Source organism: Haematobia irritans, chromosome 1, assembly GCF_050003625.1.
Source record: "Haematobia irritans isolate KBUSLIRL chromosome 1, ASM5000362v1, whole genome shotgun sequence".
NCBI classification, from domain to species: Eukaryota; Metazoa; Arthropoda; class Insecta; order Diptera; family Muscidae; genus Haematobia; species Haematobia irritans.
This window is the reverse complement of record NC_134397.1, coordinates 240,529,912-240,546,444: the sequence shown is the minus strand read 5'-3', so window position 1 is coordinate 240,546,444 and position 16,533 is coordinate 240,529,912. Positions and strand designations below refer to the sequence as shown.

The 16,533-nt window shown below is 32.4% G+C and overlaps 2 protein-coding genes and 2 long non-coding RNA genes across 8 annotated transcripts in view; 3 read left to right on the top strand and 1 right to left on the bottom strand.

Moving 5' to 3' along the window:
* LOC142237164 (uncharacterized) overlaps positions 1–3,834 on the top strand; it is a 30,072-nt gene extending 26,238 nt beyond the window's left edge. Inside the window, exon 6 of the mRNA XM_075308623.1 lies at positions 3,410–3,834. Within this exon, the coding sequence (XP_075164738.1) occupies positions 3,410–3,422 (13 nt within the window). The 3' untranslated portion in view covers positions 3,423–3,834. The remainder of the gene's footprint in view (positions 1–3,409) is intronic.
* A 5,498-nt stretch (positions 3,835–9,332) lies between these two features.
* On the bottom strand, positions 9,333–9,841 carry LOC142219587 (uncharacterized). The gene is made up of 2 exons (XR_012717645.1): positions 9,604–9,841; positions 9,333–9,546 (listed from the first exon to the last, which is right to left on the bottom strand). It is a non-coding gene; the product is annotated as an uncharacterized LOC142219587 (long non-coding RNA).
* A 198-nt stretch (positions 9,842–10,039) lies between these two features.
* Positions 10,040–10,500, top strand: LOC142219586 (uncharacterized). Its single transcript, XR_012717644.1, has 2 exons — positions 10,040–10,249; positions 10,307–10,500. It is a non-coding gene; the product is annotated as an uncharacterized LOC142219586 (long non-coding RNA).
* A 392-nt stretch (positions 10,501–10,892) lies between these two features.
* Acph-1 (Acid phosphatase 1) overlaps positions 10,893–16,533 on the top strand; it is a 48,267-nt gene continuing 42,626 nt past the window's right edge. For 2 of the 5 annotated variants that reach the window (XM_075308006.1, XM_075308246.1), the window contains exons 1-2: positions 10,894–11,394; positions 11,487–11,585. In XM_075308006.1, the coding sequence (XP_075164121.1) occupies positions 11,170–11,394; positions 11,487–11,585 (324 nt within the window). In that variant the 5' untranslated portion in view covers positions 10,894–11,169. Of the gene's footprint in view, positions 11,395–11,486; positions 11,586–16,533 lie in introns of all 5 variants that reach the window. The other 3 variants (XM_075308081.1, XM_075308188.1, XM_075308132.1) reach the window with 3 other exon arrangements.

The following is a 16,533-nucleotide window of genomic DNA, read 5'->3' as shown; positions in this document are numbered from 1 at the left end:
TCCAGGATGAGTGGCCCATAACACAAAGTGACCAATATCTCGGCTCCCCAACGGGTCTGGAACACAAGGTTTGTGTTTTTGAGTAGATCCCGATTTCTACTTCCAGTCCCCGTAGGTTTTGACAGCCCACACTTGTTTGTTTGCTTTCTGAGACACAAGGTATAAAAGGTACTATATCTCCATACCAATGATTGTTATGGAGTATTGGAACACCTTTTTGGATAGAGTTCGACTTATATTATACAATTTGATATATTATCTTAACTAATTTGCGCGTTTTGTGCATTTTGTTACAATTATTTTTTGACCATAAATCCATTATAATGTAACTTTAGTTCCAAATTTGACATATAGGGGGCGCTCATTTTGTGATTTTATAACGAGATCCATTATAATTTATTTTCACACACATTCGTATTTCGACGATATCGTTGTATGTGGGTTTTCTATAATGGAATGTTTACAAAGACTAGAAAAATGTTTTGAAAGGCTACACAAATTCGATCTTCATGTAAACCAGAGCAAATGTGAATATTTTAAAACAGAAATAACATATTTAGGCTATGTTATAAGCCATAATAAAATTGCAAAATGCAAGAGCAAAACAAAAGCCATTTCAGAGCTACCACATCCCAAGGATGCTGACGGTGTAAAACGTTTCTTAGGAATGATAACATATTATTCAAAATTCATTCCGAATATATCAACCCTAACCCATCCATTACGTGAACTTTTACAAAAGCACAAAAAATTCGTATGGTCGAAAGAATGCCAAGATGCCTTTAATGCTCTAAAACGTGAAATAGTTTCGGATAGAGTTCTTCGGCCTTATGATGAAACATTGCCGATAACGGTCGCGTGTGATGCTAGCCCTACGGGCATTGCTGCAGTTTTGTCGAATGTAGTAGAGGGCGAAGAACGGCCAGTGGCTTTCATTTCACGTGCGTTGACAAAAGCCGAGCAGAACTACAGCCAATTGGACAGGGAGGCTTTAGCCATCATATTTGCAGTAGACAAGCTTTTTATGTACTTATACGGCAGAAAATTCACGCTAATAACCGATAATCAACCTTTATCAAGAATTCTTCATCAGTCGTCCAAAATACCAGCTATGACTTCAGCAAGATTGTTAAGATATGCATCGTTTTTACAAGGATTCGACTATGAAGTGAAACACCGTAGCGCAGATGAAAATGTGAATGCTGATTGTTTGTCAAGAGCACCATTAAGTCAAAATTCGGAATATATACATTTTCTCGATCAAGAAATTAATATTGTTCAAGAACAAATTTTTAACGAAATTTCAACTAATTCTATAACTGCTTTAACTATAGCAAAAGCAACGAACGAAGACCCGGAATTATCAAAATTAAAATCTGATTTGACGAATGGAAACATTAATGAAGCTGAGTATTCTATTCAAAATGGCATAATTCTAAAAGCAAATCGGATTATTATTCCAAAACAGCTACGAGAAAAAATGTTACAAGAATTGCACCACACCCACATAGGAATTGTAAAGATGAAGCAACTGGCCCGCAGGTATGTGTTTTGGAACGGCATCGATATGGATATTGAAAGAATGGTAAGAGCTTGTGCAGATTGTGCAAAAGTAAGGAAAAGTCCCCCAAAAGTTACAGTGCACCATTGGGAAGAGCCTGAGGAGAATTTTTCTCGAGTTCATGTCGATTACGCCGGACCATTTATGAACCATCACTTCCTGGTCCTAGTAGATGCTAAATCCAAATGGCCAGAAATACGGATTTTGAAGAATGCACCAACAACACAATCAACAATATCTTTATTGCAAAATATTTTTTACACGCACGGATTGCCTCGAATTCTAGTTTCTGACAACGCCACAATTTTTACAAGCATTTTGCGAAGCCAATGGAATTTTACAGAAATTTATTGCGCCAGGGCATCCGGCAACAAACGGCCTTGCTGAAAGATATGTTCAAATCTTGAAGACCAAACTCAAGGCTATGGAAAATGATACAACACCATTATATCAAAAGGTTCAAGAAATTGTATGGCGCTACCGGGCAACACCATTGGCCAGCGGTGATACACCAGCAAAATTATATTTAAATCGAGAAATTAGATCCAAGCTAGATGTCATCCGACCAAGTAAACCAGAAAAGTCTAAACCATCTGAATCCAAAGTTCGTCAATTTTGCATTGGTGATACAGTACAAGTACATTGGTATGAGAAGGGGAAGACGGTATGGAAGTTTGGTATCATCACAGCAAAGTGGGGACATCTACACTATGAAGTTTTATTGGATAGTGGTTACAAGTTAAAGAGGCATATCAATCAAATCCAAAAGACTGAGGTTCAAAGAGATGATGAAGCCGTAGAAGAGCAGGTCCAACCAAGTAGTAACTCCAAGCCATTAAAGGATGAAATCTGGATTGAGACATCAACCAATAAACCACCAATTGAACCGGCACCATCTACACCTCCAGTGCGCATCCCATCAGGTAGTAATGCAAGCATCATTAGACGATCTAATAGGACGAGAAGACCGCCTGCTCACTTTTCGGATCATGTCCGTTATTAAGCCTGGGAGAGTGTAGTGTCGTCATTACTCCGTATTATCATATCTAAATTTACATATAAATATGGTAACATTGTTCTTTATTATCCATTTGCTTTAACTATGACATTTCATATTCACGACTTGTATGTATGTAAGTTCATCTTAATATTTGAATAAAGTTCAGTTATCTGTTGTCTACTGAAGTAAAGACATAACATAAACAAACAGATATAAAATGTGTTGTTGATTGCTGTCACAATGCCCCTCTTGAAATTAGAGGATTTGTAATGTTATGGCTTGATCGACCTTATTTGAGAAATGTTAAATGAAAAAAATATTCGGTTAGATTTTTTTCACAAAGATTTATTTGAAGAAAAAACGTTAATTACAAAAATAAATTAATCGATGATGTATACAGCATTGCCGTTACTAGCTCTAAAGGGCTAAATCTCTCTTTTTTGAACTCCTGGTCCTTTTCTGGTTCCAAATTTGTTCCGATATTTTAGCCAGAAAGTTAGCCGTTGCAAATAAAGGTAGGTGGTTATAAATTAACATTGTGCTACTTGTGCTATATCGGTGAATTTCAGACGATACTTATACATGTGAGCTATATCCGAAGTGGGCCGATTTAACCGGTACTCTGCAAATATAAAAGCAATCGTACTGATAAGATATATATGATAGTTTTGGCAAATTGAATTAAAAAATTGACAGCTACAAGAAGATTTTTATTCCGTGGTACCCATGTGGGCTTGAAAATAAAAAAGCTACGATTCCTTCGATAACTATAAATTATTATATATAAATAAAATGTGGATAAGATATATCATATAAATAACTAATTATTATTAAACTATTTTTTACAGGAATCGTTTTTAAAATTTTGATATTTACGTCCAGTACTGAAATGCTGTGCTCATTAGCATGTGTATGTGTGTTTAAAAAATGTTTTTACGTTTTAGTATTGAATTATATAGATCACTTATTTAAATTGTATTCATACTTGGAATGCAAACGGTATCACCCTCTTACCCTTTTGATGACAATGACAATAGTTTGAGCTGATTATGGATGCAACCTGGACAAATGTATTGATATTATAAGACTGTGTATTGTTTAAGTATTTTATTTTATATTTAATAAGAAAAGTGCCTAACCTAATGCAATAATTCGATGATTTTATAAAAAAAAAAAAAATTTTTTTGTTTTTAATTTGACTTATGGTTTCTATACAATATATATATACAAAATAAATAAATAAATTTAAATATAAAATAATAAACATATAAAAGACATTTTTTATATATCATATAATTTTAAAACAAATTATTCATTACGAATACTGCTTTTGAAAGAAACATTGTGTTCCCAGGTTAGGCTAGATGGGCCATTATTCCACAGAAAACCCTTACATTTCGCCTCAGTAAGAAAATCGTGATATTGGTACGTATGTATATCAAAAAATAGACCTAACTAAAATGTCTAATAGTACAATGATTCAAAGAACATATGGGATAGCAAAATTCAAGGAGTGCAGAGTTTGGTCAATTGTTTGCTATATCAAAAGACGGACGTTTCATGCATCTAAAATAATATTGCATGACGTATGTGCCGGGTTCGATTACCAGCCAGGATTGTCAGATTTTTGGTATCGTAATGAGAGTCAAAAATTTGATTTTTCGACTTTTGGTCTTTATCAAAATTTGGAGGTCGATTTTGACACTTTTGAATATATTTAAGTTATAGGCTTTTGATATTATTGAAATGTCTATTTCTGACGCCTGACGTCTATAAAGATTTGCATCATATTTCGCTTTCAATTCCATATCGTCGTAAAGTTAGGTTATGTATAGTGACAGACCGATATATTTTATAAACCTTCACATTAATGTGGGTAGTAAGTTCGAGTTTAAGGTGGGTACTATGTTCGGTTTTCGAGTTGAAAATCACATTATTTTCGCGAAAATAATCAATTTTAAGGAATACAAATATTGTGAAAATTTGCTTTGGCCTATTCCCTATCAAGTTATAATAAAATTTGCAACAAATATGTATAATTTTATGCCTTTTTAAACTGCTTTAGTTTTCAATTTAGCGGCTAAACTCGAACTTAGTATTCACCTTTATGCTCGAAATCTACTAAAAGTGGATTCCAAATCCCTTTTTATAAGACAAATGACTGTTGAAAACTATTTAAAAGGGATTTTGGAAATATAATGTGAATGAGGTATTAGGCTCACTTGACTATTCAGTCTATTTAATTCCACAGGTAGTGAACTTCGCTCTTATCAATGAGTGCTGCAACAAGGGATTTCCTTTTTATAAACGAGCCCGCACGGCGTTTTATATTACGACGACCCATTTGGAGAAGCTTTGAAACACTCAGAAATGTCGTAATTTTTACAGAGAAGGGAAACTTCTTGGTAATTGATCGAAACCGGGATTGAACCCATGTTTCTTCGTCTTGTCTTTGTGTCTATCAAAAATCGTTTATTTTTTCTTTTTTTGGCCAGCATCATAATTTGTTTAGATTTTCCAAAATATATATGTAAACTCAATTAGTCGAATTTGAAGATTACAAAAATTTACGTTTTTGGATAAAAATGCGAATTATTGAAGTTGGTTTTCGACCTTTTAGCCCTATATCCCAGTCGAATTTTAAAAAATTGTAAAAATAAAATAATAAAAAAAGACTGAAATTATTTGTGCTTGGATCAGATATGAGAATATTTTATATCATTTTCGTACTTAATAAATAGTTTAATTCACTTTGCCTCACTACAATTTCAATCGTTTTAATTAATCGCCACATATCCATATTTTTTCTTTATTGTTTTTGTATTGTCGATTTCTGTTGGTAAAATTCTAAGAATGTCATCCCTGTACACCCTAGAGACATCTACATATTTTACGATAACTAAAACTGTTAAATTGACCATACTCAAAAACGCAGTGATGCCAACTCCCGTCTTTTGTCATTTTAGTAAAACAAGACATAAAATCTTATAAATAACTGTACTAATATTCCAGCCATATACAATTCAGTCTGCTTATTGAGAAATCCACAAGCATTTTCTTCTTTTGTGTAAAAACCAAAAATAGGTTGATAGAAATAACTAAAAATTTTCGTCAATCAAATTAAACACTGTTCAAATTGGAAAAAGCAAAAGAAAAAGCGGCGCAAAGCACCAGGCATAACCACCAAATTGGCAACACTGATACTCAAACATTTATCTCTCCGAGAGAGACTGCTATGAACAACAACAAAATGTAAGGAAATCTTAAGACAGTTTCAGTGTTACCAAATAATTCTTTAAACTTCCCCCAAACCTTTAAAAAAACCTAGACTTTTTTTCAAACCACCCAAACAAAATTAGGAATGTAAATAGGTACAAAATTGATTTCAAAAAATAAATTGAACAAAAAAATATGTATACCAATTTAAGAGGCAGGTAAAACAGCTTAATTCAATATATCATCAAATTAATTAAAAAATTGTTTGATTAAGGTGGGTACTATGTTCGATTTTTCGAAGTTGAAAATCACTTTATTGTTGAAAGTTGAAAATCACTTCATTTTCGCGATTACTTTTCCTGAAATAACCAAATTATAAATGAAAACTGGGGCTGTCACCCGGGATAAATCCCGTCCCGAAATCGCGGGATTTTCGGGACGGGATTAATCCCGAATACCGGGATTTTTTATATTGAATCCCGGGATTTTTCGGGATCCCGAAAAACTAATTAAAATCCCAATAAACACAAGATGAGCGTTTTTCAAATGCAACAACTTTTCAGTTTGAGAGTAAATATAATTTTCAACATAAATTCAACTTGACTTGAAATAGCTCATCTTCAATACATCTTCAAATTGTTTGCGAATTACTTCCAATTTGCCAAAATGTTGACGAAATCTTTGAAAAGGTGTTGAAGATAATATGAGAAAACTTTGACAAAACACTACCCTAAAATGCAACGAAAAAACCATGTGGTTTTCAATACTTATTTGTGCAACGAAGTCCGTGGTCAATTGCAAGAAATAAAAAAAAAATGGAAAATTTTAGACAAATAACCAAATAGTTTATAAAAATACGTAAGTGAAAATAATAAATGAAATAAAACTTTAAGGAAGTCACTAAATGTATATCTCTTTGCAGAAAACTAAAATTATGGATTCTACGTTCTTGAAAACATTAAAACGCTGACCGATGAAAAAATGGTGGACAATTAACTGGAACTGCTTTAAATAGTTTATAATAATTGGTACGTCAATATGAAAAATTAAATCAACACTTTAGAGAAGTCACTAAATTTAAATCTCTTTGCAGAAACCTAAAATCTTTGGATGCAACATTCTTGCAAACATTAAGAAGCTGACCAATGAAAAATGAGTGGCTTATCGACAAGAAAAAGTTTCGAGAAATATTACAAATGCAACCAATTAAAATTGTTAAAAACAACAAATTGTTGAAATCAACAACTTCTGGATGAAAATGTGCATCACATCGTCAGTTTAATTCATATGCTATTATCAGTTTAAAATGGATATTTTGTGAATTCGTTCTGCTGGAAATCAATTCTAACACGCGGTCCAGTACGTTCATAATTTCAAATTGCCCGTGTGTTAATAAATTTTAATGCTGTGTTTACTAATAATGTTTAAGATATTTAAAGTTTTGTTGTGTTTTTTTTTGTTCTTATTTGTTGATATATTTAATAAGATTATTATTTATCAATTGGTATTGTAGTGTATTATGTAGTGTAGTGTATTATTATATATTTTATTTTGATGAAAATGAATAAATTATACAAAATTCATAGAATTTTGGCTTTGACTTTCAATTTGAAGTGGGGATATCATTCATACAAATTTAGGTTGAAAAGTATTTGCAACGATGTTAATTTTGAATTTGACTCGCATCGAAAATTGTTTGACAAATTATTGAGTAGCGATGCATTTCAATTTAAGGATAACACTTGAGATATTATTGCTAATGTGTTGAATTTCACTGTTGAGGGTAATGTCTGTTTTTTGTTGAGAACGCGATTTTCTCAACAATTTCTCAACTTGAATATTACCCTAATCTTTGGAAAAATGTTTGAAAAATTGTTGAAATTTATCATTTTTCAAACGTTTGTGTTTATTGGGATATGTTGAATTTTTGGCTTTTTTGCATTATTTATTAATAAATTGTAGTTTTCATTCAGTGCAAACGGCCCTTAGATTTCATACCAGACAAATTGAGTTAATAAACATCTGTAGTACACCTTGAGTAAGTATTTAATATACATGAGGTATACTCCCTGCCAGCATTTCAAAGTTCCCCCAATAAACACAAACGTTTGAAAAATGATAAATTTCAACAATTTTTCAAACATTTTTTCAAAGGATTAGGGTAATATTCAAGTTGAGAAATTGTTGAGAAAATCGCGTTCTCAACAAAAAACAGACATTACCCTCAACAGTGAAATTCAACACATTAGCAATAATATCTCAAGTGTTATCCTTAAATTGAAATGCATCGCTACTCAATAATTTGTCAAACAATTTTCGATGCGAGTCAAATTCAAAATTAACATCGTTGCAAATACTTTTCAACCTAAATTTGTATGAATGATATCCCCACTTCAAATTGAAAGTCAAAGCCAAAATTCTATGAATTTTGTATAATTTATTCATTTTCATCAAAATAAAATATATAATAATACACTACACTACATAATACACTACAATACCAATTGATAAATAATAATCTTATTAAATATATCAACAAATAAGAACAAAAAAAACACAACAAAACTTTAAATATCTTAAACATTATTAGTAAACACAGCATTAAAATTTATTAACACACGGGCAATTTGAAATTAGGAACGTACTGGACCGCGTGTTAGAATTGATTTCCAGCAGAACGAATTCACAAAATATCCATTTTAAACTGATAATAGCATATGAATTAAACTGACGATGTGATGCACATTTTCATCCAGAAGTTGTTGATTTCAACAATTTGTTGTTTTTAACAATTTTAATTGGTTGCATTTGTAATATTTCTCGAAACTTTTTCTTGTCGATAAGCCACTCATTTTTCATTGGTCAGCTTCTTAATGTTTGCAAGAATGTTGCATCCAAAGATTTTAGGTTTCTGCAAAGAGATTTAAATTTAGTGACTTCTCTAAAGTGTTGATTTAATTTTTCATATTGACGTACCAATTATTATAAACTATTTAAAGCAGTTCCAGTTAATTGTCCACCATTTTTTCATCGGTCAGCGTTTTAATGTTTTCAAGAACGTAGAATCCATAATTTTAGTTTTCTGCAAAGAGATATACATTTAGTGACTTCCTTAAAGTTTTATTTCATTTATTATTTTCACTTACGTATTTTTATAAACTATTTGGTTATTTGTCTAAAATTTTCCATTTTTTTTTTATTTCTTGCAATTGACCACGGACTTCGTTGCACAAATAAGTATTGAAAACCACATGGTTTTTTCGTTGCATTTTAGGGTAGTGTTTTGTCAAAGTTTTCTCATACCCTGCCAACATTTTTTGAATTTGGGGACTCTTGAGAATCCCCACTACGTCGAAAACAATCATATCCGACATCAAAAACTCGTCGGAAAAGCGCCGTCACTATTGAGAAGTTGTACCACGCCAAGTTACTACAAAATTGTTTCGCATGAGTGCAATTATTAGGTGCCTTTATAGATCAATTTAGAACGACGCCAATAAGGGACCCTCCAAACAATCAGAAAAAGTGCATTTTAAGATAGTTGTAAAAGAATCATTGTGGTCGAGTAAAACACGTTTGTTTAGATATTTATTAATTTGATTAAACATTTACAAATTCTTAAAAATATAACATTTATACCACTATCACATTACATTTAACATAATTTTTGGCATTAATGATGATGTTGAGTTACAAGTAGCGAGTTACATGTTGCTGCGTCTATCAACCAGTGTTTTTATTCCATGGAGGCAGCGTGTCTGTAAAATATCTGAAAAACAATCACTTTATTCCATTTGGAAAATCACCAAATTGTTCACCAATATACCTTTCACAATTTTAAGCGTATAATCTATGTTTTCAGAACTTTATTTTCGTTTTTATTTAATTAAAGTATAACAAGCTGGTTGCGCTTGGCGTTTCACAAAAAAAATGGCTTTTTTAACAGTAGGGATGGCAAATTACTTGCATGTACTTTTTGATGTACCTTTTCATGATGGTTGAAGTGACATTTACGAGTCTGTGGTAACGATGAGGTTGAAATGGAACTTTGAAATGCTGGCAGGGTATTATCTTCAACACCTTTTCAAAGATTTCGTCAACATTTTGGCAAATTGGAAGTAATTCGCAAACAATTTGAAGATGTATTGAAGATGAGCTATTTCAAGTCAAGTTGAATTTATGTTGAAAATTATATTTACTCTCAAACTGAAAAGTTGTTGCATTTGAAAAACGCTCATCTTGTGTTTATTGGGCCATTTCAACCTCATCGTTACCACAGACTCGTAAATGTCACTTCAACCATCATGAAAAGGTACATCAAAAAGTACATGCAAGTAATTTGCCATCCCTACTGTTAAAAAAGCCATTTTTTTTTGTGAAACGCCAAGCGCAACCAGCTTGTTATATTTTAATTAAATAAAAACGAAAATAAAGTTCTGAAAACATAGATTATACGCTTAAAATTGTGAAAGGTATATTGGTGAACAATTTGGTGATTTTCCAAATGGAATAAAGTGATTGTTTTTCAGATATTTTACAGACACGCTGCCTCCATGGAATAAAAACACTGGTTGATAGACGCAGCAACATGTAACTCGCTACTTGTAACTCAACATCATCATTAATGCCAAAAATTATGTTAAATGTAATGTGATAGTGGTATAAATGTTATATTTTTAAGAATCTGTAATTGTTTAATCAAATTAATAAATATCTAAACAAACGTGTTTTACTCGACCACAATGATTCTTTTACAACTATCTTAAAATGCACTTTTTCTGATTGTTTGGAGGGTCCCTTATTGGCGTCGTTCTAAATTGATCTATAAAGGCACCTAATAATTGCACTCATGCGAAACATTTTTGTAGTAACTTGGCGTGGTACAACTTCTCAATAGTGACAGCGCTTTTCCGACGAGTTTTTGATGTCGTATATGATTGTTTTCGACGTAGTGGGGATTCTCAAAAGAGTCCCCAAATTCAAAAAATGTTGGCAGGGTAATTGAGAATTATTTAACTTCTTAACTTTTTACTCCCAAAAATTTCCCCCAAACATGAAAAAACTCTAACATGGCAACACTGGGTAGTTTGGCGAATAACAAATATAGCGGTCACTTCTGAAATTTGTTGTGTGTGCTCCGCGCTCTGAGTTGGATTGTTTTTGCGGTACTGCGCTTTCGTTCGTTCGCTACTTGCCGAAGAGTAAAAGAAGAATTAAACAAATTTGTGGACAAAAGGCAATAAACTTCTCTCGGAAATGCAATAGCTTAGTACACAAGAAAATTTAGCAACAATTTAGTAGAGAATTTAGAAAAACAAAGTTGCATAGTGCTTTGCTTACTTTTTGCTTTATTTTCTTTTTATGAAAGCCAAAGTGTTTTACGGCAAGAATTATGCAAAATAAAGTTAGACCAACAACAAAAGCATCCAAGTTGCTGTTAAAATGTCAAAGTTGTTGGTGTCTATTGGTGTTATTTTTGTGCATTTTCAATTTGGCTGGGGCCACAACAACTGAAGACACAGCTGGTGGAAGAGTAGGTGGTGGGGATATTGGGAGGGAATATAATGAAGCAACAGCTGCTACAAAATTGAAAGGAAAATTGGTTTTTGCTCATGTGGTAAGTCTTGGGAAGGAACCTCGTCTGAGGTAAATCATCCTATCACAATATAACACCTAATACCTTTCCAATGTTTTTGTTTTTTTTTTAAGCTCTTCCGTCATGGTGACCGTACACCTATTGATCCGTATCCCACGGATCCTTGGAAAAATCCTGCGGACTGGCCCACTGGATGGGGTCAATTGACGAATGTAAGTGTTGTTTACCTTAACATGGATGCGTTAGCCCAAATTAATTTAGGTAGCCTACTTTTTTTATTTAACCACTGCCATTGACATTCTGCAACACCCTCTTTAAGATATGGGATATAGACTTCAAAGAAAGGGCAATGATTTGTTACCATTTGATAATATACAAACAAGTTTTTTTTTATTATGTTTGAGGTGTGTGTATCTTGATATGTTTGTGTGTACGCCATATGAGCGGCTGGCTGCTTGGTTGATATTGAAGACAACAACAACCATACCGAATTGCATGGACGTGAGTTTTTGGATCGACCTTCACAGAAGTGAAATGTGATTTCTTTAGTTGAAAGTTTATTTACATTGCTTAATGAGTAGAGCGACAATTTGGGAAATTAGATTGACGCTTCAGCGTATCATTTGGCTTTGGGGGGTCAATACTGTTACTACCGTCAAGTTAAAATAATATAGGCCCCATGCTTCGATATTGAGAATAGTAAATCGCAAGAATTTATATTTCTTATAACGAAACAAATCTTAATATTCTCTGACCTGAATCTAATTTTACTTTGAACTAGAGGTGTGTGACACGAAATGTTCGTGACATGCGTGAATCACGTGAGTCGTGAACAAAATCTGAAGCAACTCTCGTGAATGGGACTAAAACAAATATGTCGTGCGTGAGAAATAAAATCGGTTCGAAACTGGAGTGGGTGCTGCGATAATTCCTAAAAAGCGTAATTCCCATGTTGGTATACTACCCAAAAAAAAACAAGTAAGTAAAGTCTACCACTATATAGACAAACATTTGTGTTACCATCTTAACTCCTTTTTGCTGGGAGCTATATAAAGGTTTGCATTTCCAGATACAAATACTTTTAATGGAGACAATTTTTTATACTTCTACAAAAACTCTAGAATTAAAATTTAAATCGGCTAACGCCCTGGGATGAAACACAATGTTAGTAAAAACAAGTAAGTCTAAAATCGGGCGGGGCCGACTATATTATACCCTGCAACACTTTGTAGATCTAAATGTTCGATACCACATCACATCCGTCAAATGTGTTGGGTGCTATATATAAAGGTTTGTCCCAAATACATACATTTAAATATCACTCGATCTGGATAGAATTTGATAGACTTCTACAAAATCTATAGGCTCAAAATTTAAGTCGGCTAATGCACTAGGGTGGAACACAATGTTAGTAAAAAAATATGGGAAACATTTAAATCTGAAGCAATTTTAAGGAAACTTCACAAACGTTTATTTATGATTTATCGCTCGATATATATGTATTAGAAGTTTAGGAAAATTAGAGTCATTTTTACAACTTTTCGACTAAGCAGTGGCGATTTAACAAGGAAAATGTTGGTATTTTGACCATTTTTGTCGAAATCAGAAAAACATATATATGGGAGCTATATCTAAATCTGAACCGATGTCAACCAAATTTGGCACGCTTAGCTACAATGCCAATTCTACTCCCTGTGCAAAATTTCAACTAAATCGGAGTTAAAAATTGGCCTCTGTGGTCATATGAGTGTAAATCGGGCGAAAGCTATATATGGGAGAAATATCCAAATCTGAACCGATTTCAACCAAATTTGGCATGCATAGTTACACTGCTAATTCTACTCCCTATGCAAAATTTCAACTAAATCGGAGCAAAAAATTGGCCTCTGTGGGCAAATGAGGGTAAATCGGTTGAAAGCTATATATGGGAGATATATCTAAATCTGAACCGATTTCAACTAAATTTGTCACGCATAGCTACAATGCTAATTCTACTCCCTGTGCAAAATTTCAACTAAATCGGAGCAAAAAATTGGCCTCTGATGTCATATGAGTGTAAATCGGGCGAAAGCTATATATGGGAGCTATATCTAAATCTGAACCGATTTAAATAAAATTTGACACGCATAGCTAGAATGCTAATTCTACTCCCTGTGCAAAATTTCAACTAAATCGAAGGTAAAAATTGGCCTCTGTGGTCATATGAGTATAAATCGGACGAAAGATATATATGGGAGCTATATCTAAATCTGAACCGATTTAGCTGATATTTTCCAAGTTTTTCGAGACTCATAAAATATTCGGATGTACTGATTTTGAAGAACATCGGTTGATAAACACGCCAATTATGACCAGATCGGGGATAAATATATGTAGCAGCTATATCTAAATCTGAACCGATTTTTTCCAAAACAGTCAGACAGACAGACGGACATCGTTAAATCGATTCAGAATTCAATTCTAAGATGATCGGTGTTCTAAACGATGGGTCTCAGATTTTCCTTCTAGGCGTTACATACAAATGCACAAACTTATTATACCCTGTACCACAGTAGTGGTGAAGGGTATAAAAACGTAGCTTAAAAAGAAATGAAAATCTTTTTCGAAATTGGTTCAGAAACAATACAGTTTTCTTCGACTTTTATCTTTACATAAGGAAGTTTCCAACAATACCGCACATTTTTTTATGCCAGTATTTTGCTGGGTAATTAAACAAAATAGCACTCTTCTTTATAAAAAAAATGAAATTAAAATAACATTTACACAAGTTTCTTTTTTCTATAGAATTCTGAAATCAGATCTAAATAAAGCCAGCGAAAACTTTCATTACCCTGTAATGTAGTGGATAAGCCTACATAAAATTAATACACACATGTGCACGTCCTAGGAGAAAAATACTTCACCCCAGGAATTTATTAGTTTTTTGGCTTTTTTCTTCATGTGCTTTGGAGTCCTTTAAAAACGTTTTAACAACAACTTAAATGTCGAATTCACACTAGATTTCAAGTAGAAAATATGATGTTTTAAAAGTTATTTCATTAGAAAATGTATACACTGAAATGAAATGAAAAATTAAAAAAAAATTAATTGTTACTTTATTGAAGTTGTGGTAACTTTGAAATGTTGGCAAAAAATCATTCTCGATATTGACGCTATGAAAATCGCTTATCTTTCGAAGAAAGTTATAGTCATACTATGCCAAAAGCATAGCGACCAGACAAAATTAATAAAATAACAATGAAAAAAATTATTAAAAAACATCAAAAGCTTTTCGATTCTTAGACAGAAAATACGACTTTTCCGATTGCTGTTTGAATTTCGACGAATGTTAAAGGACTTCCTATGGTACAATTATTTATAGGGTACCTTTAATTCTGCAGGTAACTGCAAAGGGCTCAGCAAAATGTTGTTAAAAAAATTAAATTAAAATTCGAAAATAACTTAAATACAACGGAAAATGCGTAAGTAGTGTATGTTTTATAAGCGGGAAAATGGTGAACATGGCCAAAAATCTTGCACCCAGTTGAATATGTTTCATTTAAGATGTATTTTCATACATCGCAAAATTTCAACAAATGATTTTGCATTTGTTTATTTACTTTTTAGTGATATTGAGCTGATATGTTTTTATATTTTTGTTATTTTTGGGCTGGTGAGGCTACCTTATAAATACCCAGTCAGAAATTTACGATGGTTATAAATATTGAGCGTTGTAACAGCGTTGGAAGCCAACGTTGAAACAACGCTTGCTAAACAAATTAATTGACGGTTTTTAAATAGTAAATTTTCCATAAAATTATCGTTGAAAATGCATGTTTCATCAATGTCCAATGGTTTTTAATGAGTAATGGATGTATTATTGTTGATATGAATTGATTTATAATAGGATAATGTTCCTTTATTATATAAAGTGAATATGTACATTAACAGTGAAACCACTAGGAACAACAATTTTGGTTAATTTTACAAATGAGGCAATTGTAGAAAGTTTTAACTAAACTAAACGCTGACATCACGCCAAACCCCAAATATAAGTACTTATTTATCGACTAATTGAAGAAATTTTGTTAGACATAATTACTTTTTTTTACATGTTAAGGTGAGTATTAACATCGAGTTTAGCCGCTTAATTCGCTAAAGTGAAAACTAAATCAGTAAGAAAAATGCATAAAATTATACACATTTGTTGCAAATTTTATTATAACTTGATGGGGAAAAGCCCAAAGCAAATTTTCACAAAGTTTGTATTCCTTAAAACGGATTATTAAAGAAAAGTAAGTTATAATGAAATCTGCAAAAAATATGCATAATTTTATGCCTTTTAAGATTTAGTTTTCACTTTAGTGAAAAAATGCGACTAAACTCGAACTTAATACTCACCTTTAGTGTCGGGAATTTTCTTTGTATAATTTAGGAATTTGAGATGGTAACACTGAAAAAATGCAACTCTGTGTACAAGAAACAACAATTCATAAACAAACGTGAAACAGTTATAACGGCGAAAACAAGCGTCACTTCGAAATAAGAAAATAAAATAAAGAATAAATATTGGTAAAATGTCTCAAAATCTTAACAAAAGGAAAATTAACACACTTGGTACAACTGAAGGTAAGAAAAATGTCGTGCACTAAAGAATTCATTTCTTTATATTTTCAATTTGTTTCTACAGACACTGATAAAAGTTTGGACTCCATTGGAACGATGCCTTTCGTAGGAAAGAATCAAGCAAAGCGACAAAAGCTAAAACACAGAAGAGGTACATTTTGAAATCCTGAATTTATATAATTGTTTTAATTCATTTTTCACTTTACAGATGCTATAGATGATAATTTGGATTTTTTTCGAGACGGAGGATCACAGTATGCCATCCCATTCCGTAAATAAGGATGACGAGAGTAAGGAAATGTATTTCGCCCAATAGAGGCCATTATCAACAAATGTTATTCTTTATCTTTCTATGTAGCTTCATTCAGGGATGAAGTTAGGAGAGAGTTAAGGGCTATTAAGGACGAAATTCGAGAGATAAAAAATGAGTTGAAGAATGAAATTTGCAGTTTACGGAGAAGTTTACTTTATAACTTCAAAAAATGGAGGAGTCTATTATTTCCAACGTGAACACCATATTAAATAACCATATTAAAATATTTTTTTACCAATTAG